The 24871-nt window shown below is 45.7% G+C and overlaps 2 protein-coding genes and 1 non-coding gene across 4 annotated transcripts; 2 read left to right on the top strand and 1 right to left on the bottom strand.

Annotated features, from left to right (window-relative positions):
- Positions 1–407: 407 nt before the first annotated feature.
- On the top strand, positions 408–5507 carry LOC124665908 (translin-associated protein X-like). The gene is made up of 6 exons (XM_047203261.1): positions 408–530; positions 1214–1293; positions 2010–2151; positions 2218–2367; positions 2460–2661; positions 5204–5507. The coding sequence occupies exons 1-6, from the start codon at positions 438–440 to the stop codon at positions 5302–5304; spliced, it is 768 nt and encodes a 255-aa protein (XP_047059217.1). The 5' UTR covers positions 408–437; the 3' UTR covers positions 5305–5507.
- Positions 5508–6143: 636 nt separating this feature from the next.
- LOC124668719 lies at positions 6144–6246 on the bottom strand. The gene has a single exon (XR_006991813.1). It is a non-coding gene; the product is annotated as a U6 spliceosomal RNA (small nuclear RNA).
- A 15727-nt stretch (positions 6247–21973) lies between these two features.
- LOC124660605 (RNA-binding protein P-like) lies at positions 21974–24737 on the top strand. 2 transcript variants are annotated; one of them, XM_047198431.1, is made up of 2 exons: positions 21974–23528; positions 24506–24737. In XM_047198431.1, exon 1 carries the CDS (start codon positions 22083–22085, stop codon positions 23526–23528), a length of 1446 nt encoding a protein of 481 aa, XP_047054387.1. In that variant the 5' UTR covers positions 21974–22082; the 3' UTR covers positions 24506–24737. The 2 variants fall into 2 exon arrangements, with proteins under 2 accessions (XP_047054387.1, XP_047054385.1); XM_047198429.1 differs by having other exon boundaries at positions 24477–24737.
- The last annotated feature ends 134 nt before the right edge of the window (positions 24738–24871 follow it).

Below are 24871 nucleotides of genomic sequence, written 5' to 3'. Positions count from 1 at the left end.
TTTTATTTATCAATGACTCAATGAGAATCGTACTATTACCGGAAAAAAAAGATGGTGCCGCTACGAAAAGAGGCAAGATCGTCGAGAAAGCAGTTCGATTTGCACAAGTTCGGGCACGAAAAGATTTGCACAATTTCGCCCACGCGACGTCAAGTGCCGCATCGAAACGGTGGGTCGGGCCAGCCAGATGGTGCCGCTACGCCTCCTCCGCCTGCGCGGCGTCCCCTTCTCGCTTCACCGTCCCCTTCCCACCACCATCACCATGGCGGCGCCCCAACCACAACCCGGCTGCAAAACCATTTCTTCGCGTAAACTCCCCTCCCGCCCTCCTCCTCCTCCCCTGTCTCCTCTCCCCGCACTCCCTCTCCGCGTTCTCACCGTCTGCTGCTCTGTCCCCAGCGTCCACCGCCGGCCCGGCGCCCAAGAGGTTCAGGACAATGGTCTCGGACGCGGCGGCTCCTCCGGCCTCGGCGGGGTGCTCCGCGATGAAGGCCGAGTTCGCCAGGCACACCGACTACCTCAACGCGCTCGTAAGTACGCCACCCGCTTCTTGCTTTCCCTCCCTCCCTACCTGGATCAAGCCGCTGCTTCACGTGCTTTCGCTTCCCGGGATTCTTTTTTTTGTGCTGTGCGATTGCGCTCGGAGAGGGGAAGTTTAGTGCACAGCGTTGTCTGTAGTTCGGTATGTGCGATTCTTGTTGCCAAGATCTTACGCGCGCTAGGTGTTCGGAGAAATTCCCACTAAACCTGTGGGTGGCCAGGGCCACTGCCGCCCGCGACGGTGACTTGCTGCTCCTGAGCTGTTAGGAAACAACACCGGATCCTACACAACCTGGATGTATTCCGCAGGCGGTGCTCAGTTTTTACCCAGTTCCTATAAATTTGCATGTGAATGTCTATAATATTATGGGAAAGTTGCAACGTTTGTCACATTCCATTGGATTCTGTGTGAATTAACTCCACTAGTCTGCTTTAGTTGACGGATAACTGTAAGATCATCTACTACTTAACGTTATGCCTCTTCAACGCTCCCTGAACTATATGCTGCAAGTCTTTCCAAAACCTTCCTTTCCACTAGTTTTTCCACTACAAATTTTTCCTTCCTTTTATAAGCTCAAAGCAAGGCCTTGTGTTGTGATACGATGTGTTTCTCCATACTCTATCAGTCATTAAGTGATTCATATTATCTCACCGCTCTTCTGTATAATTGTAGAACGATAAACGGGAAAGGCTAGTGAAAGCAAGTCGGGATGTGACAATGAACAGCAAAAAGGTCATCTTTCAAGTCCACAGGTAATCATACAGCGCCTTGGTGGCCTACTTCATTTGAGCCTCAACAGTTACCATGGTTTATTTATTTATTTGTTGGGAAAACTGAGAAAATTTACTGTGATTCTCAGAAGCCAGAACCATTTAGATTGCTCTTACTTTCTAATTTTGATCTAATATATGAGTTGGTATATGCCCTGTGACATTAAAAGGTGGAGTACAGAATCTCTCTTTTTTTTCCAACTAGTTTTTGCTTGTCTTGGTATAAACACATCATGCCGGATTTTACAAAACACATCCCAAGTCAGTAATTAACTGCCCGGAGAATCAGGAAATTTTCACGAGTTCAGTCATTCAAAGTATGTGCTTCCTTCAAATCTAATGTGACAATAAGGTACACCATTTTATTGTAAAATTCATGTCCATCGTGTAGCTCGATGCTAAGAACAAATTATAGATAGCTCCAGGAATTCATCATACATGTGGTTCCTTCAATTGCCAGCGTATGAGTAAGCAGATTACTCATTTGCTAATTATTATTTATTTCACCACTATCCATCTTACTTAACAACACTGGAGAATAATAAGTACTCACCTCAAAGTGTTCTTTCATCATGATTACATTTTATAATTATACAAATACGGAATACGCCTGCTTAATTATGTGTACCTAAATCTTCTCTGCCAGTGTATTTGCTGGTAAACTTCACATGTATTTTTATACTATTGTTCTTTTCCAGGATCAGCAGAAATAATAAGGAGGAAGTTCTTTCAAAGGCAGAAAATGATCTTGCTGCTGTGGTTAACCAACACATTGGAAAGTTAGTAAAAGAATTACAAGGAACCGACTTCTGGAAGCTCAGAAGAGCCTATACCTTTGGTGTTAGTATCAATATCATCTTTTTACATTTATTTTGCCAGAGATCTGATATGTCCTAAATGCTGCAGGTACAAGAATATATCGAAGCTGCAACGTTTTGTAGATTTTGCAAGACTGGCACTTTATTGAGTCTAGATGAGATCAATGATTCTTTGCTAGCGCTAAGTGATAAATCTGTTGAGCCCTTGCAGATAAACGTGCTTGACTATATTTTAGGGGTAAATCCTAATACTACTATGATTCATTCATTATCATTCCCTTTTCTGCGCTTGCTTGAAGCTAATGCTATATCTGTGCTGCCAATGACTAGGTTGCTGATTTGTCAGGGGAGCTAATGAGGCTTGCAATTGGCCGTATATCTGATGGGGAAGTTGAATATGCTAAAGATATATGTTCATTTGTACGTGACATTTATAGGGAGCTGACCCTTCTGGTGCCACTGATGGATGATAATAATGAGATGAAGAAGAAAATGGAGGTTATGCTTCAAAGTGTTGTGAAAATTGAAAATGGTATCACTTCTGTCATTACCAGTAGTATTAAACTTACCTACGATTCTTCATTTGTGTAGTGTATGCTAAGTAAATGCGGGTGTAAACCTCTGAGGGAAGATCACAACAAGAACTGCCTATTGTTTGGTTTGAAGATTCACTTCATACTAGTATGGTTGATCATTGGACAAGCCCGTTAGTATTGGTGGAACGATTCCATCTGTCATTTTAGACTAGTCTTGGGCTTATAAGGGATGAAGTGGTGGCAGACAAACCAACTCTGTTTCACGGACCAAACAAGTGGTTATGCCCAGAGCTAGGATTGAACGATACAGTCACCGCCATTTAAACAAAAGCAAACACCTCTTCTTCGTTATTTTCCTTTGCTTTCCTGTAATTAATCTGGTGCGTGCTTTACATAGTGCCAGTGATAACAACTTGACAAGCCAAATAACTGCAGACGACAAGAAAAAATATAAGATATTGACACAAAGATTGGACGTGCTGACTTACAGTAGCTAATTTATCTTTCTGCACAACTTCCATCTGCTCAGATTTAATGAAATATGCACTTTAACGATGAATTTAATCGGCAAAAGCAGTGAGTAACACTTGCAGAACATATGAACAAGGCATGATATCACACCAACATGATGAATATCGTATATGTCATATGTATGTCCTACCATAGTGGCAAAATGTAGATATCAACTTCCATAGGTGTTCCCATGGAAGTGCAATAATTTGTCGACTAAGTGGTGTATGCAAATGTTAATCACTTTTTTATTGATTAAATTAGTTAGTGAATTGCATAAATTACTAAGGCATAATCGGCTAAGCATGATACTTAATAATCTTGATTTCTAGATAACTAAATATGAGTCACGATGGAATATGCTATCTTCACCTTTACATACATGATATATTGTCTAGGGTCTTTGACACATCAATCGCATCTTAGTTCCTAGACCATCAGACTGATCTTAAAAGATGATTCGTACCTACCACTGATAGATGCTAAGAAAAGAGGAATTTGTGTATAGTTGCTAGAATAGCCAGTCTGAGAAGAAGGTTCTTCTCGCCTGAAAATGTGATGTCCTGTAACTGCTAAGTTATATGTTGTTGTGAAACTGACCGTCCTCTGTTGGTCTTATCTGCGAAGATTAATGATGCTGACATTGCTTTAGACATTGTATTATAGTTCTGTAAGCATGATTTTCATTCTTAAATCACAAGTTTTTTGTTTGGTGATGCATTCCGTTATGGAAGATTCGTACATGTATCTGTGTTTGACACTGGATATTCATCTTTAAATCGATTTGTTCTATTCGACAAGAACCATCATGATCATGTTAAAGTTTGTCAATGATCAAACTGGCATGATTGTTCTATCTATAGTATAATTCTTAGATGTGACCTTAATTGTGTTAGTGCTAATCAACTAGAATCATTTGGTGTGACCGTAATTGTGTATGACGTGAGCTCATGATTTATTGCAGTACATCTAGATAAGTCTTTATGTAAAATGTTGTTTGAACTTATGTTTCACATTTTTAAACAAAATAAAGGAGAGTAGATATTGTATATAGAAGGGTGGGTGCTTGAGCTTAGGCTTTAACCACCTGTGCATCTTTAAAGAAATTCAAAAAAGGCAAATATGTGCACCATGTTATAACTTGAGCACCTACTTCATGCGGAGATATGAGTTAATGGAATTAACCATCTTTTTTGCATGATTTTTTCATCATATTTCTGCATTATTTTCTTTGCCTCTGCGCAGTTTTAAGATGATGCAAAGTCTCTGGATTATTCTTGAATTTTCGAATATGCAGGAGTTGCTAAGCCCTGAACTCAAGCATCACCCTTGCATGTCCATTTGCTTTTTCCCAAACAAGTGTCTTGCAGTCACACTGTTAAAATGAACAAAAATACAAGCACACGATTTTTCCTCTTTAAATAATAATTGGGACTCACCTAGTTTAATTACCTGATTCTCTGACAAGAGGAACTTAGTTGGTACAAAAGCTTCTATAGTTTTTTTTCTCTTCTGAACTTTCTCGCAGCAAAGAAGACATAAGTTGAAATCAATCTACTGATAGTTTTAAAGCTATGTTTGTGCTTTTGTGGGATTATGTTTCGAACGCATCAGGTTTAGACTTAGGTGTGATTTGCAATCACCTAAGTCTTTCTGCATTTGTTTCTATAGTTATCTTTATGCATTTGTTTTGATATTATTAATGCTATTGTTATTGGGCCTATCTTTCTGCCACTTGTATTTGTCTCTGTTAATCACTGTGTATATCTATTTTTAAAGCATGTTGCACTCCCTATTTGTTAATATTCTTCTTGTCAATTTCTTTATGTAATCTGGCATGTGTGAATTAGTTCAAAACCATCTCAGATGCTTAGATCTGCATTTGGTATCATATTTATGTTCCAGTTCGTTACTATTTGATTCATATGTGGACAGATGCAATTATCTTTTAGCTGGCTTGCATTGTTTGAGATAAATCCATTTCTACTTGTTTTCCAATCTCTAACATTGTGTGTGTATATGTTTCAGCTTGCTTCGGTGTTCATGTGCGAGGATCAGAGTACATTCCTATGCTGGGGTCATCTGCCGAACCAGATTACGCGTTTTTTGGTGGCGCCGACTACGACTAGTGAAATCAGACAAATCACAAGCTTCTGATAAAAAAAAAAGACCTGATGGACATGCTGCAGGAACTTGTTTCAGAAACGACATTTTGAATGAGACATAACATGTATTCTTGTCTAAGCTTTGTGTGGTGTAGCAAGACTGGCCTTCTAGCACTAAAATGATCCATACTTACATGCAATTGTTTCTATCTTCTGGTTCTCTTTTCCGCACTTAGTAGTCTCCTGAGTGCTTTATTTTAAGTTCGCAAAAAAGAGTGCGAGGCCTGAACGTGCGTCAGGTGACTACGGCTAATTGTTCGCCTGTAACTCACGAACTTCCCAAGCATGGTTTCAGCCCCCGTGCGTTATCTACTATCTTGTACATACATGGTTGGATTACAAAGCACTGCATCCATCTCACAGTTTGATTTGTGATGATATAGTGAATAATCCTTATTGAGAAACATTTTAGTACTAACCATCACAGCAACAACTTAGCTATCATGTAGGGCTATATGTGCAATGAAATTTTTGAAACAAAAGCTAGAAGACCAGTTTGAAAGTGAAGCTTCGTCAGATTGTAAGCGATTAGGGGTTACAATATAGCAGGCACATATTCGTAACAAAATGAAGACCTGGCGCTAGTACAAGTCAGAAATGTTATTGCCTTAGGCATGAAACATTTTTCTTAATAAGGATCCATTTGTAAGGCACGAAAAATAGAAGGGCTCAAGTAGAAACCCGTAGGGCACGCTTGTGAGCATAGAAGGACTGGAGCGCTAATACAGAAAAAACCAAGGTCGCGAAAGAAAGAATCTAGGGGCATATCTGAGAGTGGAAAGGACCGGCGTTTGAAATCTCGAAAAAATTTGGACCATTTCTCGATTTGTGCGTGTCATCCTTGCGCAGGGGCCATGCTAATCTTCTCTGTATCGTTCCAATTTTATCGGATGTCCCCGAAGGGACAATCACAGCTGCAACAAGCGAGGTTATAAACCGGTCCGAACTCCTGTCAATTGTCGATGTGGGACTAAAACATCGAGTCTGTTTCCCTCCGCGGTGCCCAGCGCCAGCCTCGCGACCCTGCGTGGGCTACATCTTCTTGCATGGCCCAACTCGGTAGACAGCCCACCAAGCTTTCTTCCGGCCCCTCTCCTCCAATTTCACGCCACTCCCTCTGTCCTCTGATCGTCTTCATCTAAAAAAATCCCTCTGATCGCCTTGCCCATTGATCCAGGCGAGATAGAGCTCGGTGTTTTGCTATAGAAAAAACACGATTACCTTCTCATGATTCTTTGATGAGGCGTGCGCGCCATGTCCGATACGAGACTGAGTTTGGAAATATGATATTGTACATCACTCATAAGAAAACCAACCACGATGAGCTCTATCATTCTGGTTATTTCTCAGTCATAGGCTTCAATCAAAGTAGTGATTCATGGACATGCGCACCGCAACATCTCAGATTCTCAGCCCAATTGACTGTGTGCTAAGAAAAAGACGTATTCGAAACTGAAGACACGTAAGACGTGGGGGCTCAACGGCTCATAGTTGTTCAAGACCTTGTTAGTTCCTCACATGGCGCAAGTTATAGTTTTGTTTTCTTCATAAAAGTTGGCGAGGCAACATTTTGTTGGGGGAAGTTGACGGATCAGCGAAGTCTTTTCGAAAAAATAAGAATTAACTATGTATTTTACCCTTAAATGTTGGTGATTGGAGCAAAATCCCCCTAAACTCAAATGTTTGTTACTTGAGCAAAATCCCGCTAAATTCTTGGTGTGTGATTTTAACACTTACTTATTCAATACTAGGTAAATCTCCCCCTCAGTCGGTTTTTGGGCGAAGTTGGGTGGTTTTGGGTAGATTTTGGATGGTTTGGGGTATTTGGCCGTTGCTGACTCGTAGCACTGACGTGGCGTGGTTCTGTTAGATCATAACAGGCGCCATTTTGACAAGGCTCTGCTAGGTCACTCTTTCCGACGGAATTCACTGAGATGCAAACTACCGATGTGGGCGTGTGGCTAGCATAGTTGAACCGTGGATCGATATGTTTACCGTGAACTAGTGCCTCATGGTGCTTTTTAGCCAGGATAAGTTTCATCTACAAATCTTCGTCGGGTTGGGAAAAACAGAAGTGTTCAACCAAAAAGAACTAATTCAAGTTGGAAACCACCGGATCAAAGTACTATCAAGATAAATGTTAATGATGGATTTAATATTGAGAGTAATGAGGGCACATCTGGGTGTGTTATAGGTGACCATGCATGTAAACTTCTAAAGGCACAAGTGAAAGTATAGAGATGGTAAACCTAGAGGGGGGGGTGAATAGGTTTCTACAAATTTTAATTCTTTCTTTGCAATATTAGGCTTTGCGGAATATAAAGATGAGCCTAATGCAAACTAGGTGAAGCAACCTATATGAGGATACAACTAACTCAAGCACGAAGGCTCTCACGGGCGAGTTAAATCACAAGTAAGGAGTTCGGTTAGAGATAACAGATAGCACGCGGAGACGAGGATGTATTCCCGTGTTCCCTTGCTTTGCAACAAGGTACGTCACGTTTGGAGGAGTGGAGGTCCCACGAAGGATTCCCCGCGCCACGAAGGCTCACCCTATTCTCCGGAGCCTATCCCACGAAGGAATAGCTCACTCACTTGTGGTAGACTTTGAGGTAGCCTCCAAACCTTCACAATCTTGCCGGAGCAAATCCACGGCCCGGATGCTTCCGGACTCCTCTTGCCCACCTAGGGTTTCCAAGGAACCCTAGGAAGCAAGCTTCTCAATGAATACAAGGGGGAATGAGATTTGGCTTGGTAGAACGGTAGATCGGGTCCTCCTCTAGTGATTCCCGGAGGGATTTGAGTTTGGGTGGAGGAGGAGGGAGATGCGAGGCTTTTGGTGTTTCTAGCAATGGAGTAGGAGAGAGAGAGCTCAAGAACAGTTTATAGTATGTTGCCTAACCCTTCCAAGGTAGAAGAAGGGGTATATATAGTGTTCTTCAAAATCGGCCGTTGTCACTTGCCACATCGGCGGTTTCTTCGAGAAACCCGGTCAGCCGGATTTGGCGCCGGACAGGCCGGTCCACGGCCCGGTCGAGACCGGGCCACGGAGCCGGGCCGGCCGGTTTGCAACCGGAGCTGGGACCGGGACTTGACCGGGCGAGGCTTCGGGCTTCTTGGATGTCGCCGGATGTCACGAGCGCGAGAACCCGGTCGGCGGCCGGGCCGCTCGGTCGCAGCGCCGGTCGAGCCGGGCCGTGGGCCGGAGCGGCCGGTTCGAAGCCGGGCTGGTGGCCGGAACTTGACCGCGCGAGCTTACGGGCTTACTTGGAACCTGCCCGGATGGCACGAGCGCGAGAACCCGGTCGGCGGCCGGGCTGCCCGGTGCCAGGGCCGGTCAGACCGGATCTGTGACCGGCCTGGCTCAGAAAAACTAGCTGATTTTTCGTCGAATTGGGGGGGTCTCCCGTTGCCTTTTGTTCCATTGCTACACCATCATACCTCTTTGGCTAATACCTGAAAGTCATCTTGTAGGCATGTATTAGTCCAAATACTCTAGCACGGTGTCATAGATACCAAAATAATGGATAAGGGTAAAATACCCTTACAATCTCCCCCTTTTGGTATACGATGACAAACCGAGCTAGAGTAACACATAGATATTATGATAAGCTCTAAACCTTGATTCCATATAAGATATTACGACAGCTCCCCCATAATGTGTGCACTTGGAGAATTTGCGTTTGAATGCAAAGTGCACCATTTGTGGAATATGAGAAGCTCCCCAATATCTTTAGGAAACAAGCATGGTATGGACAAGTATATCAACATATATAAGCATAAAGCATGATTATCCATAAAGCATGATTATCCTAACATAGAAGCACACATAATAGTCGTCCATACATATCCATACATGAATGATTCAAAGTAGCAAATGGTTCTTGAGAAATCAAAGCAAATACGCACAAGCCATATAAGATCCAAATAAAGCAACTCCCATGGCTTGTGACAATCAAGGAACCCCGTAATTTCTAGGCTCTACTCTCTTCTCCCCCTTTGGCATCGGAACACCAAAAAGGCGAAGAAAAGGATAAGAGATGCTAGCGTCCCATCAATAGAACTCGTGCCCCGCGGATGGAGAGCTGCCACCACCATCCTCATCGTCATCCTCTTCATCATCATCCTCGCCATTGTCATCCTCATCACCTTCATCCTCTTCATCATCAGCGGGAGGTGCGGGAGCATATCTAGGAGGAGGACCGGCAAAGTACGAGAGAAGGATCAAAGTTACGGAACATCTCATCGGTGAGAAGAGGCATCTCCCGAGTCTTGTGCATGGACGGGCTCCAACTCGGGGCCGGGGAGGAGGGACGAGGCATATTCCTAGCAGCCATGAACTCATTTTGGCGCCTCCTTGTCTCTTGGTTCAAAGAGAGACTTTGATGTGCAACATCATGGGTAGTTTTGCACATCTGCCATAAGCGGGAGAAGAAACGTGCGACACCACGCTGTGGGCGACGAGAGGAGCTGGAGCTAGCATGGTCATGGCTTGCCTTGGACCGGCGCTCAGAAGGCATCATCTCAGGAACATCTTGTCTATCACCTTGGGCAGGTACCTTGAAAGCATCCATCCGGACCCGCTCACCATGAGTATTGTGAGGTGCGGGCACAACATGGTTGATGAGCAGGCTGAACGTCTTGGGAAAGATTAGGAGTCAACCGCTCGCGAACACAGCGCCTGAGCTCACAGTAGATGAGATCACAGCCATCAATAAGTTTCCGGTGCTCAGGGTGACAGTAGTGCATCAAGTTCAGATGATATGCCCGGCATTCACTTGTATCGCCGGACTTGCTGATGAGGGTCTCACGGAAGAGCTTGGCAAGTATAAGGTAGGAGTAGTACATGCCAGATATGGAGGGAGGTCCAGGTGTGGGTTCCGGAGGATAGCAAAAGGCAATGTCCCCTTTGGTGAACCTGGCGAGAGTATATCTTGAAACCGAAGCACTCCCTCCACCATACCCCAAGGCTTCACGAAATCAAGATAGGTGCAAGTGAATTTCGTTTGCCCGTCATCCAAGTCATAGTCCGGGCTGCATCATCATGGAAGAAGAGCGTGCGGTGAGCGCCTCACCAAGGATGGACAATAGCACCCATCAGTAGGTGTCAGGCACATAAGATCATACAACCCCATCCTCCTCAAGGTCGCAACCACAAAGCGAAACTTGGTGGCTGCATACATTTCAATGACATCTTTGATGGCCTTGGGCATAACTATGGTGCCTTTCTTCATGTGCTCGTGGGAGTCATAGTATTCATCCCACATGACTTTACGTATGCGAGTCCGAGAAAAGCTGATCTCCCCCTTTGTAAGTGGGTTCCTCAAAGCGATAGGGGTTGGACTCCACTGAGTCTTCTCCATGCACCAATATGCACATCACCAACATGGAACTACGGCAACACCTCATCACCATCTTGTGCTTGCATGCTTATCTTTCCTCTTATTGGCGGTTGTCTTGGTGCGGCCCCTAGGCTGAGCTGCCACCGGGGAGGCGAGAGGCACGACCACTAGAACGTCGTGGTGGGTGTCACTGCATGCCTCCCTCTCTTGGCGATGGTGTCACGGTCCTCACCGCTCCAATCTCCTGTGAATAAGCAATATAGGGCGAGGAGAGCAATGAGGTAAGTGTACATGTCATCGGCATATATGAGGAAGCCAAAAGCATAGCCTATATTCAAGTGTTTCGACGAGATCATGCGAAAAAGGCTGGGCGAGCCGGCGCGAGGGCCGGTCGGACCGGACGACGGAGCCGGGCGAGCCGGTTGGCCATCCGGTTGACCGGGCGGTGCGCCGGACCAGCCGGTCGAGAGGCCGGTTGACCGGGCTGTAGACCGGGTCATGCTTGAGTTGTGATGTTTGCCCAGAAATTCGACACAAAATCATGCAAAAACTCACAAACTTGAACATAGATTATACCAGGAGAGTGAACAATGTGCATAGGAGGGGTGTGACACTCTAGGTGGCATGAGGACTTACTAACCCTAACCCTAACCCTAACTTTTCTCAACTTTCCTCAACAATGGGCAATGGGAGAGGGAAAGCAAGAGGGAGAGGGATAGGGAGAAAGATTTACCGAAGACATTGTCCTCTTGGCCCAAGTGAGCAAGAGGAACTCGTGAAGAAGGCTTGAGGACCAAATCCCCACGATCTCCCAAACGAGCTTGAGAGGGACCAAATCCTTTGGTGAAGGTGCTTGAGAGATCCCGATCTATGATTGTGTGAAGTTTGGGGAGAATCTAGTGGTGGGAAGTGCCTAGGGTGTGGTGGAGATGGTGGAGGCGGCGGCCATGGAGGTTGGAGAGGTGGGGGATAATGAGGAAGAAGATCCCCAAGGGGTATCTTCCTCAAAACATAACAGCCCGCAAGGCCGGTCGAGCGCCGGTCGGCCGGGCCGATGGCCGGACGAGCGGCGCACGGGCCGGTCCGGCCAGGACCGGTGACCGGCCGAGTCGGTTTTCCAAAAATGTGTCATTTTGCCTCGTTTTGCCCCTATTCTTTGTGTAAATGTGTGTGAGTGCTCGAGATGATGACATGTACATATAGATAGATAGATGATGATGAGATGAGCATAGACATGGGGTTGGAAACACAAAGTTCTCTAGGCATACCCATTGGAGAGAAAATCCAAACAAGATGTGAATAGCAACAATGGGCATGATTCGAAGTGTATATCAAGAATCATAAGTCATTTTGGAATGATTTTTGCAATAAGATCATTTGGCCTTATATAGTCAAATCAATTTATAATGAAGGCTCAATGAGGGGCGGGGATTACTCCCCCTATGTGAAAGCGCAAATGTCATGAGACCTCGAAGAGACATGCTTGGGTCCATATAATGACATTGGGTCTATTTATGTTGCACACATAGGTATGCATCATACCAAGACATGGTAAAATGACTATCCCCATATGTGCTATGCCTCTAAGCTAGATAGCAAGATAAATGCAAGAATATAGTGCAAGAAGTTAATCAATCCAAGTTTTTAGGATCAAGAATACCAAGTTCTCCTCTCAAGTTAACAAAGCGGGCTTCATCCAAAGGCTTAGTGAAAATATCCGCCAATTGGTAGGTTGTTCCCACATGAGTGAGATCAATATCCTTATTGGCAACATGATCACGTAGGAAGTGATGGCGAATGTCAATATGTTTGGTGCGACAATGTTGAACCGGGTTGTTGGCGATCTTTATTGCACTTTCATTGTCACAAAGAAGAGGCACCGTACCAAGAGACACACCATAGTCTTTCAAGGTTTGCTTCATCCATAACAATTGAGTGCAACAAGATGCCGCGGATATGTATTCGGCTTCGGCGGTGGATAGGGCGGTGGAGTTTTGTTTCTTGGATGACCAACTCACCAATGACCGGCCAATAAATTGGCAAGCCCGGAGGTAGACTTCCGATCAACCTTATCACCGGCCCAATCGGAATCCGAATAGCCAATGAGTTCAAAGGTTGACCCCTTTGGATACCATAGCCGAGAGTAGGAGTGAGAACAAGGTATCTTAGTATCCGTTTGACCGCCACTAAATGGCTCTCCTTGGGAGCGGATTGAAAACGAGCACACATCCCTACACTTAGCATGATATCCGGCCTAGAGGCACAAAGGTAGAGCAAGGATCCTATCATGGAGCGGTATACCTTTATGTCCACATCCTTCTCACCGTCACATGAACCAAGTTGCCCCTTTACGGGCATGGGTGTCTTCATTGGACTCGCATTGGTCATGTTGAATTTCTTGAGCATGTCCTTCACATATTTTTCTTGAGAGATGAAGGTGCCTTTTGCAAGTTGCCTCACTTGGAAGCCTAGAAAGAACTTCAACTCTCCCATCATGGACATCTCAAATTTCCTAGTCATCAATAGCTCAAAAGCTTTGTTATGATTAGGGTTAGTTCCACCAAAGATAATATCATCAACATATATTTGACATATAAAGAGGCCACCCCCTTTAACCCGCTTGGTGAAAAGGGTGGAATCGGCCAGTACCCATGCAAAACCCATCATGTAGTAAGAAATCCCTAAGGAACTCATACCAAGCACGTGGAGCTTGCTTGAGACCGTAGAGTGCCTTATGGAGTAAATACACGTGGTTGGGTCGGCATGGGTCTTAGCTCCGGGGGTTGTGCCACATATGCGGTTTCTTTTAGGGGACCATTCAAAAATGCACTTTTCACATCCATTTGATATAATTTGAAATTGTGGAAAGATGCAAATGCAAGCAAAAGACGAATAGCTTCAAGACGGGCTACCGGCGCAAAGGTATCCTCAAAATCCATACCTTCTATTTGGGCAAACCCTTGCGCCACTAACCTTGCTTTGTTTCGTATGACAATGCCATTCTCATCTTGCTTGTTCTTGAATACCCATTTGGTCCCAATGACATTGATGCGATGATCCTTGGGTCTCTCAACTAGAGACCATACTTCATTACGAGTGAAACACTCCAATTCTTCTTGCATGGCGATTACCCAATCCGGATCGACCAAGGCTTCATGTACCTTGAGTGGCTCAAAACTAGACACAAAAGCATGATGTTGACAATAAGTGATAAGTAATGCATGGTGTCTACGAGTTACCACTCCTCTTGAAATGCTACCAAGAACTTGATCCACTTTCATGTCGCTTGCCCTTGTAGCGGCCTTGATCTTCCGAATGGTTCCTTCATGATCAATGAATTCATCTCTTGCTAGTACTTGATCATGAGGGACCATTTGAGCTTGATCATGAGTTGAGGATGTTTCTTGATCGTCATCATGATCTTGCTCCATGGAATGAGGATCTTCTTCTTGTTCTTCGGATTGTGACTCATCTTGAGTAGAGGATGGTTCTTGAGTTGCACATGATGGTTCGGCTTGAGTTGAGCTAGGCTCCACTTGTGGCGTGCTTGAAACATCTCCTCCATCATCTTGATCATCATTATGAACCTCCATGGGCCGGATGTGTCCAATGCCCATATGCTTGATGGCACTAGATGGATCATCATCATTACACGCAACACATGGAACAACTTGCTCCACTCGGGAGCCATTATCCTCCAAGAACACCACATCACAAGATACTTCAATGGTCCCGGAGGATCGGTTGTAGTATCTATAGGCGTGAGAGTTCTCCGCATATCCAACAAATATACCCTCTATGGTTCTAGTTTCAAATTTACCGAGCTTCCCTTTGTTGTTCTTAACAAGGCATGTGCATCCAAAGACACGAATATATGTGACATTAGGCTTGTTACCGGTAAGGAGCTCGTATGGGGTTTTGTTGTGGAGGGGACGGAGGAAGAGCCGGTTGGAGTAGTGGACGGCCGTAGAGATGGCTTCTCCCCAAAAGTTGTGGGGTGAGTTGAATTCACTCAACATGGTTCTTGCCATCTCAATGATAGTCCGGTTCTTCCTTTCAACAACACCGTTTTGTTGAGGGGTGTATGGCGCCGAAAACTCATGCTTGATGCCCTCATCATCAACAAACTCTTGCATAGTGTAGTTCTTGAACTCGGTGCCATTGTCGGTCCTAATTGCCTTGATCTCGGATTCATACATACGTTGAGCTTTCTTGGCGAAGGTGATGAACTCTCTATGGGTCTCGTCCTTAGTCTTGAGGAGAAAGACCCAAGAGTATCTTGAGTAATCATCAACAATGACAAGTCCATACTTGCTCCCACCAAGAGTATCATAATGTGATGGCCCAAAGAGATCCAAATGAAGGAGCTCCAAAGGCCTAGATGTGGAAACAATACTCTTGATGGGATGCTTCTTCTTGAGTTGCTTTCCGGCTACACATGCACTACAAACACGATCTTTCTCAAAAGAAACGCCGGTTAGTCCCACAATATGCTCACCCTTTAGGAGTTGTTTAAGATTTCTCATGTTAACATGACCAAGGCGGCGATGCCACAACCAACCTTCGTCATGCTTGGCCGCCATTAGACATGTGGAGAAGGAGGGGCTCTCTTTCGAGAGGTCAACCACGTAAAGGTTGTTCTCCACATATCCAACAAGGACCAATTTGAGATTGTCACTCCTAAAGACTTGCACATAATATTTAGTGAAATATGAATTGTAACCGGCATCGGCAAGATGATATATAGAAAGTAAGTTATAGCCAAGGTGTTCAACAAGCATAACCGTCTCAAGGCACAAGTCCTTAGAGATTGCTACCTTGCCATACCCAAGTACCTTTCCCTTTGAGTTGTCACCAAAGGTAATGCTTGACTTCTTGTTGATATCTTCAATGAATTGATCAAGCACACCTTTTCCTCCGGTCATATGATTGGTGCATCCACTATCAAACACCCATTTTGGACCACTGGAGGAATACCCCTACAAAATCAAGTAGAGGATTTAGGAACCCATCGATTAATGGGTTCCTTTGCAATGGCAACAATATCTTTTGGTACCCAAATTGAGTACCCTCTATAAGCATAGCCATTAGGAGGGCCAACATAGTTAGCATAAACATCACCATAATAATCAACAAATAATGCATAGTGATCGTTTGGCCCCGTGCGGTCACCACTAGTGGCTTTGCCCCTTGAGGCTTTGCCATTATTAGTGACCTTCTTGTTCTTATCTTGAGCGGGTTTCTCCTTCTTGTAGTTGTTCTTCTTGTGAGACTTGGGAACGTATCCAAGTCCATACTTTTGATTGTTTGACCTTTGCTTACTCAAGAGGTCATCCAATCCCATCTTGTTCTTGGCGGTGGTGAACTTTGCAAGTTCCTTTGTTAACCTAACATTTTCCTCAAGAATAGATGCATGCTCACAAGAGGATTCATTAGGATGGTAGTCGAGACCATATTTAGTCACCAAGGATTCAAGATATGCATTGGTCTCAACATGCAAAGAGAGTTCCTCTTGTAAACGAACATGTTCCTCAACAAGCTTAGCATGCTCACTAGTAAAAGATGTAGGGGAACTAGCATGCTTTTCAACAACAATGGGATCCTTCATTGATTCAAGTGCTTTCATGTAGGTTTCTTGAAGTAGGTCATGGTTCTCTCCAAGTTTCTTGAGCTCATCCTTTACAAGCTTGTTAGCTCTTTCAAGGTGGTCAAGATCCCTAGTGAGAGAAGCATGAGCAACTTCAAGTTCCTCCTTTGAGGAATGGAGCACTTGAGTCAAAGATTGAGCCCTATCAATAGTTTCTAGGTCCTTAACTTTATCAAGTTCATAGGTTTCAATTTGTTGCTTAAGGCCTTGAGATATGCACCTTTCGGTTTTTAGCTCTTGTCTTAGGAGATTGAATCTCCGTTCCTTTTCATCCAATTGATATTCTAATTCCTCAATGGACTCATCTTTTTCTTTGAGAGAGTCCATCAAGAAATCAAACTTGACAAGAGCTTTACCACGAAGGGTGCATCTAACATTGTAAAGTTCCTTAAGCACATTTAGTTCATCTTGATTTTCATTTTCATCATCAAGAACACTAGATAGGGAAGGTGGAGGTTCCATTACCTTGGTTTCCCTTGCCATAAGACAAGAGCCAACGATTGTAGAGGAGGAAGGGTCATCGGAGTCATCCTCTTGAGTGATTCTTGCCATGAAGGAGGAACCAACATCATTCTCCGTGGAGTAGTCCTTGGAGTAGTCATATGTGAAGAGTGACCCGGGCTTGGAGTAAGCCAAACCGGCCACCCGGCCTCCTTCTCCTCATCTTCTTCCTCATCATCGGACAAGTACTCGGCTCCAACAAAAGCTCTTCCCTTGTTCTTCTTGAATCGATCGTTGATTGGGTTTGGCTTCAATCTTGGCTTGACCCCTTTGATGAATCTTGGCTTGTCTACCCTTTTCTCATAAGGGCACTCATTTGCAAAGTGGCTATCTTCATCACAATTGTAGCAAGTTCTCTTCTTCTTCTTGTCATTGAGAAGCGTAGGAAACTTTCCCTTGTACTTCTTGGCAAAGAAAGCAAAGTCGGTGACGATGTCACTAGTTGAAGTCATCTCCTCATCTTCTTCAATTTCATATTCTTCTTCTCCTCCATGGTCAGCTCTAGCCTTGAGGGCAAGGTTGTGTGACGCTTCATGATTGTGTGAGGCTTCATCAACACGGTTCATTGCCTTGAGCCTCTTTCCGGCTTTGGCCATGTTTTCATTGGCGGCCACATAGGAGACTAGATCATCGGAGTTGAGATCGGCACTCTTGGTCATGATTTGCAAGTTGAGTCCAAGGTTGGTATCTTCTTGTTTGACGGCAATCATAGCAATGACCTTGGATTTTATGAAGGCTTCGTTCATCTCGAATCCGTCATTGTACTTCTCGGCACCAAGACCCTTGACCCTTACTTTCGAGCACCAAGCCTAGCATAGGCATCGAATACGGATTCTCCATCTCGAATCATGAGCTGGTAGGCCTCTTGCTTTGCGGTCTCATAGAGAGATGATTGGATCAAATCGGTTCCCTCTTGGAGTACTACGATCCGATCCCACAACTCTTTAGCGGAGACAATGTCATCAACTTGATCTAGAAGCTTGCGGTTGATGCCACTTCTAATCTTGTCACGTGCGGATGCATTGAGTTGACGGTTGTAGAACTCGGTGGAGGTCAACAGAGTAGGATCTTGTGGCTCCCGATGTCCATGAACAATGAGTTCCCATAGCTCCACACTTGCAGCTGCGAATATGAGATTCCATAGCAGATTTCCAATGAGGAAAGTGAGTTCCATCGTAATGGGGAACGGTCCCACTATGGTTTATATGAGGCATGGGTGAAGTGTTTTGGGATAGCTATGGTCAACCTCATGGAAGGATTCTTTGGAAGCCGAAGCCCCACTAAGAGTTCCACCCGCGGTTAGGTTCTTAAGCATGGCGAGTCATTTACGTCATTTGGTTTTGTAGCTCATCCTCCTTTTTCTTCTTCTCGGCATCATATGCCAAGAATCTAGATTTCATCTCTTTAACCGAAAGGTTAGAGTCTTCATCTAGACCCTCGAAGAGTTTATCCATCTCACTCTTAAGGCGGTGAAGCCCTTAATAAGAGTCCGGGCTACGATACCAATTGAAAGTATAGAGATGGTAAACCTAGAGGGGGGGTGAATAGGTTTCTACAAATTTTAATTCTTTCTTTGCAATATTAGGCTTTGCGGAATATAAAGATGAGCCTAATGCAAACTAGGTGAAGCAACCTATATGAGGATACAACTAACTCAAGCACGAAGGCTCTCACGAGCGAGTTAAATCACAAGTAAGGAGTTCGGTTAGAGATAACCGATAGCACGCGGAGACGAGGATGTATTCCCGTGTTCCCTTGCTTTGCAACAAGGTACGTCACGTTTGGAGGAGTGGAGGTCCCACGAAGGATTCCCCGCGCCACGAAGGCTCACCCTATTCTCCGGAGCCTATCCCACGAAGGAATAGCTCACTCACTTGTGGTAGACTTTGAGGTAGCCTCCAAACCTTCACAATCTTGCCGGAGCAAATCCACGGCCCGGATGCTTCCGGACTCCTCTTGCCCACCTAGGGTTTCCAAGGAACCCTAGGAAGCAAGCTTCTCAATGAATACAAGGGGGAATGAGATTTGGCTTGGTAGAACGGTAGATCGGGTCCTCCTCTAGTGATTCCCGGAGGGATTTGAGTTTGGGTGGAGGAGGAGGGAGATGCGAGGCTTTTGGTGTTTCTAGCAATGGAGTAGGAGAGAGAGAGCTCAAGAACAGTTTTTAGTATGTTGCCTAACCCTTCCAAGGTAGAAGAAGGGGTATATATAGTGTTCTTCAAAATCCGGCCGTTGTCACTTGCCACATCGGCGGTTTCTTCGAGAAACCCGGTCAACCGGATTTGGCGCCGGACGAGGCCGGTCCACGGCCGGTCGAGGCCGGGACCACGAGCCGGGCCGGCCGGTTTGCAACCGAGGCTGGGACCGGGACTTGACCGGGCAGGCTTCGGGCTTGCTTGGATGTCGCCGGATGTCACGGGCGCGAGAACCGGTCGGCTGGCCGGGCCGCTCGGTCCGGCGCCGGTCGAGCCGGGCCGTGGGCCGGAGCGGCCGGTTCGAAGCCGGGCTGGTGGCCGGAACTTGACCGCGCGAGGCTTCGGGCTTGCTGGAACCTGCCCGGATGGCACGAGCGCGGAACCCGGTCGCCGGCCGGGCTGCCCGGTGCCGGGGCGGTCGAGCCGGATGCTGTGACCGGCCTGGCTCGGAAAAACTAGCTGATTTTTCGTCGAATTGGGGGGTCTCCCGTTGCCTTTTGTTCCATTGCTACACCATCATACCTCTTTGGCTAATACCTGAAAGTCATCTTGTAGGCATGTATTAGTCCAAATACTCTAGCACGGTGTCATAGATACCAAAATAATGGATAAGGGTAAAATACCCTTACAACAAGCCCTTTGGTATAACCAGGGATCGTATACCCTAGTGATGGAAGTTGAAGCTTCAAGAGATGGAGTTCGGCTGATGAGGGCATCCCTGCACCTCCTATTATTCCTATGAAGGAGGAGGTGAAGCCCAACTTCATGACTCCACCAAGCTAGAGACGATCCATGGAGGTGACCGAACCATGTAGGTACTTGGGCCTGCACGTTTTATTTTTGTCCATGCTATTTTTAGCCAGGTCATATTGTGGGTCATCTAGGATTTATTTTATGTTTCGGTTTGGGCATGTCCAACCAACTAGTTTTCTGGTCTCCTATATAAAGGAACCGGCGGCTATGGTTTAAGGGGTTCATAATTTGGAGTTTAGATATTGAGTTGTGTCGACGTGTGTATCATCCCTACGGGGACGGCGCCGCCGTGTATCCAGTTAAATAAAGTTGCGTGAAGGTTCTTGTGTGCATCAATAATTATCAGGCTGAGGTTTGAGACGTGTTGATCATCATCACGTTGCTTGCTGAAATTCGTGCCTCTTCTTTAGGTTACGTTTATCGCGTGATTGGGAGATTTATTATCTTACTATTTTGTTGACTCGCTGTGAAAGATTGAACATAACTCTACAGATCATACGTTGATCCTTATCATCGGATGGATGTTGACATGAGTTTACAAAATGTGATTGTGGAAAGAGATGCTTTAGAGGTCATCAACCTCTTGAAATATCTTGGCGCTAGTAGATCTATAATTACTAGTATATGCCAAGAAATTAAGGAGCTTAGTGGTTTTTTCTAGCTTTAAGATTATTCATGTAAATAGGCTGGCTAATATGGCGGCTCATTCATGTGCTCGTAGAGCTAGTGCTGCTAGGAGTAGATGTGATTGATCAATAAAGCTGTTGAATCGGAAAAAAAAACATCTACAAAACCAACCCACGATGGAATCAATCAACTGGTAGTAGCTAGTTGCAACACACACATAACTAAACTCGCTTGGCAAACCACGCCGACACCGTCGCCCCTTGCCATCCGCTGCAAGCGCAAGCACGATGAAAGAAGGATCATAGTGTCGCATGAGAGATGAGATGAGCCTATTGCCGTTGTTGTTCATGGTCTTGCCGGAGACGTCATACCATGGCGATGGTTGCGCGCGTGGGCGTGGGCCTTAGCACGGCGACGCCATGTGTGCCCTGCACCTTGTGGGTGAGGTAGCTGGCTTGCTAATCGCTCCATCATTGCATAATCCCTCGTGTCGGTTCGGCCATCGTGTCGTCCTCTCGAGGGAGACTCGAGAGCGACTAGGGTTTCCCCTCTCCCCGCCACCCTCCTCCTGCTCCCCTCCCCTCGCTGCCGGTTAAGAAAGGCTCCAGGCAAGCTCACGCGACCTGGTGATGAAGGTGACAACGAGGATCTACTGCTACGCTCAACTTCTCCGCGTCTTCGTGTTCTACATCTTCTCCCAACTTTTCCTTCTCCTGGGTGTCCCCGTTGAAGTTATCTGTGGCACCTGTATCTCTGTTGAGGCGTGGTGGTCTGTCTTGGTGGTGTCTTGGAATGCATCTTTCCTTGTTCTAGGGTGAACACCTCCACCTGCCACTGGTACGACGCCTTGTGATCCACAGGGGTGGATCCAGCCTTTAGCCAATGGGGGCGGCTGCCCCCACTCAAATTTCTACCACCTTGTAATATGCCATACTAAATATTGATTTGCCCCCACTTAATAAAAATATTTGCACCAAAGCACATCTTTGCCCCCACTAAAAACCAATCCTGGCTCCGCCCATGGTGATCCAGGGCGAGAGGGTCGGGACTCTCTTCGGCGATGGAGGGTGCTTCACTGACATAGAAGGGTGAACACATAGTGATGCCCTCCATACCATAGCTTATTTGTTGTTGTTGTTGCTTCTATGTTGGCGTTCACGCCGAGGAGAACATCGGCGGATCAAACTGTGTTTCTTATTTATCATTGTTCGATTGAGTTGGGTGTTTTGTTTTACGCTCTTACAACATTCTTGCATCTTTTAACCATACGACTTTATTAATTCAAAGGAGGGCATCAAGCCTCCAGTAAAAAAAAAAGGTAGCTGGGCTGCTCCAATCATGAAATATTTGGGGGTGAAATATACATCTTTCTTTAGAGGGGGTGAAATATACACCTTTTCTTTAGAACAGGTGAAATATACACATATTTGAAAAATAATAATCGTATAGGCCATGGGTTGTTTTTCACAAATTTTCTGCCAGAAGGCAACAACTTGCTTTAACGGTTTAACCCATCAGGCGCCGTCTAGGCAGCCACCCGAGCGCGTGGCGATATACGATACGAACCCTCGCCTTTTATCGCCCAGCCATATCATATCCCCCCTTTCCTTTTCCCTTCCCAAATCGTCGAAACCCTAGCTCGCTCTCGCCGCCGATCTCCCCCACCTCGCCGTCGCCATGGGCAAGAAGCGGAAGCTCGAGTCCAAATCCACTGCCGCTGCCAAGGCCGCCGCCGCTAAGGCCACGGCTGCTGCTGCTAAGATCGCCGAGCCGGCGGCTCCCACCCCTCAGCCCGAAACCCTAGCCGAATTCTACGCCCCGTCCTCCCAAACCGTGGCCCAGAAAACCGGATCCGCCGCTGCGGCCACGGAGGAGAAGCCGCCCCAGGAGCTGGGCGGCGAGGAGGACGAGTGGGAGGAGGTGGAGGTGGAAGAGGAGGTGGACGAGGAGGAGCAGCAGCAGCAGGCGGAGGAGTTGGAGGACGAGGGCGAGAGCGACCCCGCCTCGATCCAGGCGCTGCTGGAGGCGTTCCCCAAGGAGCAGCTCGTCGAGCTTCTCCGCGACGCCGCCGTCGGCCACGGCGACGTGCTCGCGGCCGTGCGCGCCGCGGCCGACGCGGATCCGGCCCAGCGGAAGATCTTCGTCCACGGCCTCGGCTGGGACACCACCGTCGACACCCTCAAGGAGGCGTTCGGCCCCTACGGAGAGATCGAGGACCTCAAGCTCGTCTCCGACCGTAACACGGGCAAGTGCAAGGGCTACGGCTTCATCCTCTTCCGCCGCCGTGCCGGCGCCCGCGCAGCCCTGCTCGAGCCGCAGAAGAAGATCGGCAACCGCACCACCTCCTGCCAGCTCGCCTCTGTGGGCCCCGTCCCGTCTGGCGGTGCGGCCAACAACCCTATGCTCGCCACATCTCCAGCTCCAGCTCCGCCAGCGTTGGTACTGCCACCAGTGTCTGAGTACACGCAGCGCAAGATCTTTGTCAGCAATGTTGGTGCTGAAATCGACCCACAGAAACTGATGCAGTTCTTTGCAAAGTATGGTGAGATTGAGGAGGGTCCACTTGGGCTTGACAAGGCAACCGGGAAGCCCAAGGGGTTCGCTCTGTTTGTCTACAAGACCCTTGATGGTGCCAAGAAGGCGCTGCAGGAGCCACATAAGTCGTTTGAGGGTGTTATGCTGCACTGCCAGAAGGCAATCGATGGACCAAAACCTAACAAAGGTGGAGGATATGGTGCTGCCAGTACGAGTGGGAGGAAGGGTGCTGCTGGTTATGGTGCCAGTAGCCATTCTATGGCTGGTAGCCTCGGTGCCGGTTATGGGATGTCATCTCCAGCGAGCTTGGCTTCACTGCCTGGGGGTGTACCAGGAGGTCAAGGAATGAATCCCGTATTGGGGCAGGCCTTGACAGCTTTCCTGGCCAACCAAGGGGGAGGGTTGGGTCTGAACAATATCCTTGGAGTTGGTCCAAATGCTTCAGGAGTGCCAAATTCAGGGTCTTCTGGAACTCTTGGTGGCGGCGGTGTGCCTGGTATGCCAGGTGGCTATATGGGCGGCTATGGAGGTGGTGGTGGGTATGGTGGTCCACCGGGAGGCCCAGGAAGAAATTACATGGGTCATTAGGTAAGATTTGATTGGTGGATGTGCCCTAACTGTAGAAGCTACAACTAGTTCTAATATCTGTTTCCCTGTTTCTTTATCTGAGAAGAAGTTAGCTTTACATTTACCCAGATATTAGTCTTGCAATGTTCTTCTTCTGTCTGTTTTTTACTTCATTTATACCATAATATGGTAGTTTTGAATTCTAGTGTTGTGCATTCTTTATGAGATCTAGGATGTGTCTGAATCCATTCATCTAATTTGTTATTTTACTATGGTACAATAAGGTAACCCTGAAATGCAAAATATAGTTCGTGTCTTCTATGAGCTGTTTGAAACAATAAGCCAGCTGTTAAGTATTAAGGAAGCAGTACTTCTTGATAAATTGCTTTTTAGTTTAGTGACTGTCCTCCTGTAATTTTATTATGTTTGCTGCATTTAGAGCTAGCAAATGCAGATATACTTGCCATAGTAGAAGATGTTATTATAACCTATTAACTCGTATATTGGTTGTAATAACATCTTATATTATGGGAGAGAGTAGTAGGTAAATGCAGATATACTTGCGGCTATAGGTAAAAGTTTTGATTATATGAACTCTCTTTTAGTCCAGGGATGCTTTATATCTGTTTTCTTTCTCTTTCAATCTTAGTGAATTTGTTAAAAGACTCTAGGCTGTGTTCTTTTAGTTTGCTTGGTAGGTTTGAAACATTTTCAGATTGCAACCAAATAACTTTTGGTGAGCCTTATCATTTTTATGGTATCACTTGTGCTTTAAATGTTTCACATGGAGTATAACATATGAATGCTTCCGTTTAAAAAAAAATATTGTATTTGTTTTAAATACTTCAAACCCCAAAGTGCAAGTTATGCATATATTTAACAGCTAGTTTTCTTCTGCTTTTCTATATACAACTAATGTATTTTCGGAGAACAATTTCACTTATCTTTACCCATATTGCTATTTGACAGGATGCTTATAACTATTTTACTGTGGCCAGATGATTCTACGTGTTCCTGCGTCGCACTTATAAACATGCTGTTTTAGGCTGCTTCTGGCAACTCAATTACTCTAGCGTCAAAGTTTTTAAAGGAACTTTGATTTCTTCAATCATATGTTTTCAAAATTGAACAAAGCTTTGTACAACTATCTAAATTTTCAAAGTTTGTGACCTTATTGTAAAAGACTTCCTGTGGATTTAGAGCACCGTGGAATTTTTTACTACATTTCTATGTTTTATGTGATACTCCCATTTCATTATTTTTCCTTCTGGAAACCAAATTTGTGTTCTGCTTAAAAAGGCCATTTTATTCACTAGCCTGATTTTCCTGTCACACAGCTCCTTTTCTGTGTCATGTGAATTTGT

This window comes from Lolium rigidum, chromosome 6, assembly GCF_022539505.1.
Source record: "Lolium rigidum isolate FL_2022 chromosome 6, APGP_CSIRO_Lrig_0.1, whole genome shotgun sequence".
In the NCBI taxonomy this organism is placed as follows: Eukaryota; Viridiplantae; Streptophyta; class Magnoliopsida; order Poales; family Poaceae; genus Lolium; species Lolium rigidum.
The sequence above is the reverse complement of the archived record's forward strand: the minus strand, read 5'-3'. Positions and strand labels throughout refer to the sequence as shown.

Bases quoted from the DNA above. Each gene is read 5' to 3' on its own strand.
- LOC124665908 (XM_047203261.1), top strand. From the start codon at position 438: ATGGTCTCGGACGCGGCGGCTCCTCCGGCCTCGGCGGGGTGCTCCGCG. The intron at 2,152-2,217 runs GTTAGTATCAAT...TAAATGCTGCAG, and splicing joins GAAGAGCCTATACCTTTGGT to GTACAAGAATATATCGAAGC. The intron at 2,368-2,459 runs GTAAATCCTAAT...GCCAATGACTAG, and splicing joins TGCTTGACTATATTTTAGGG to GTTGCTGATTTGTCAGGGGA.
- LOC124660605 (XM_047198431.1), top strand. From the start codon at position 22,083: ATGGGCAAGAAGCGGAAGCTCGAGTCCAAATCCACTGCCGCTGCCAAG.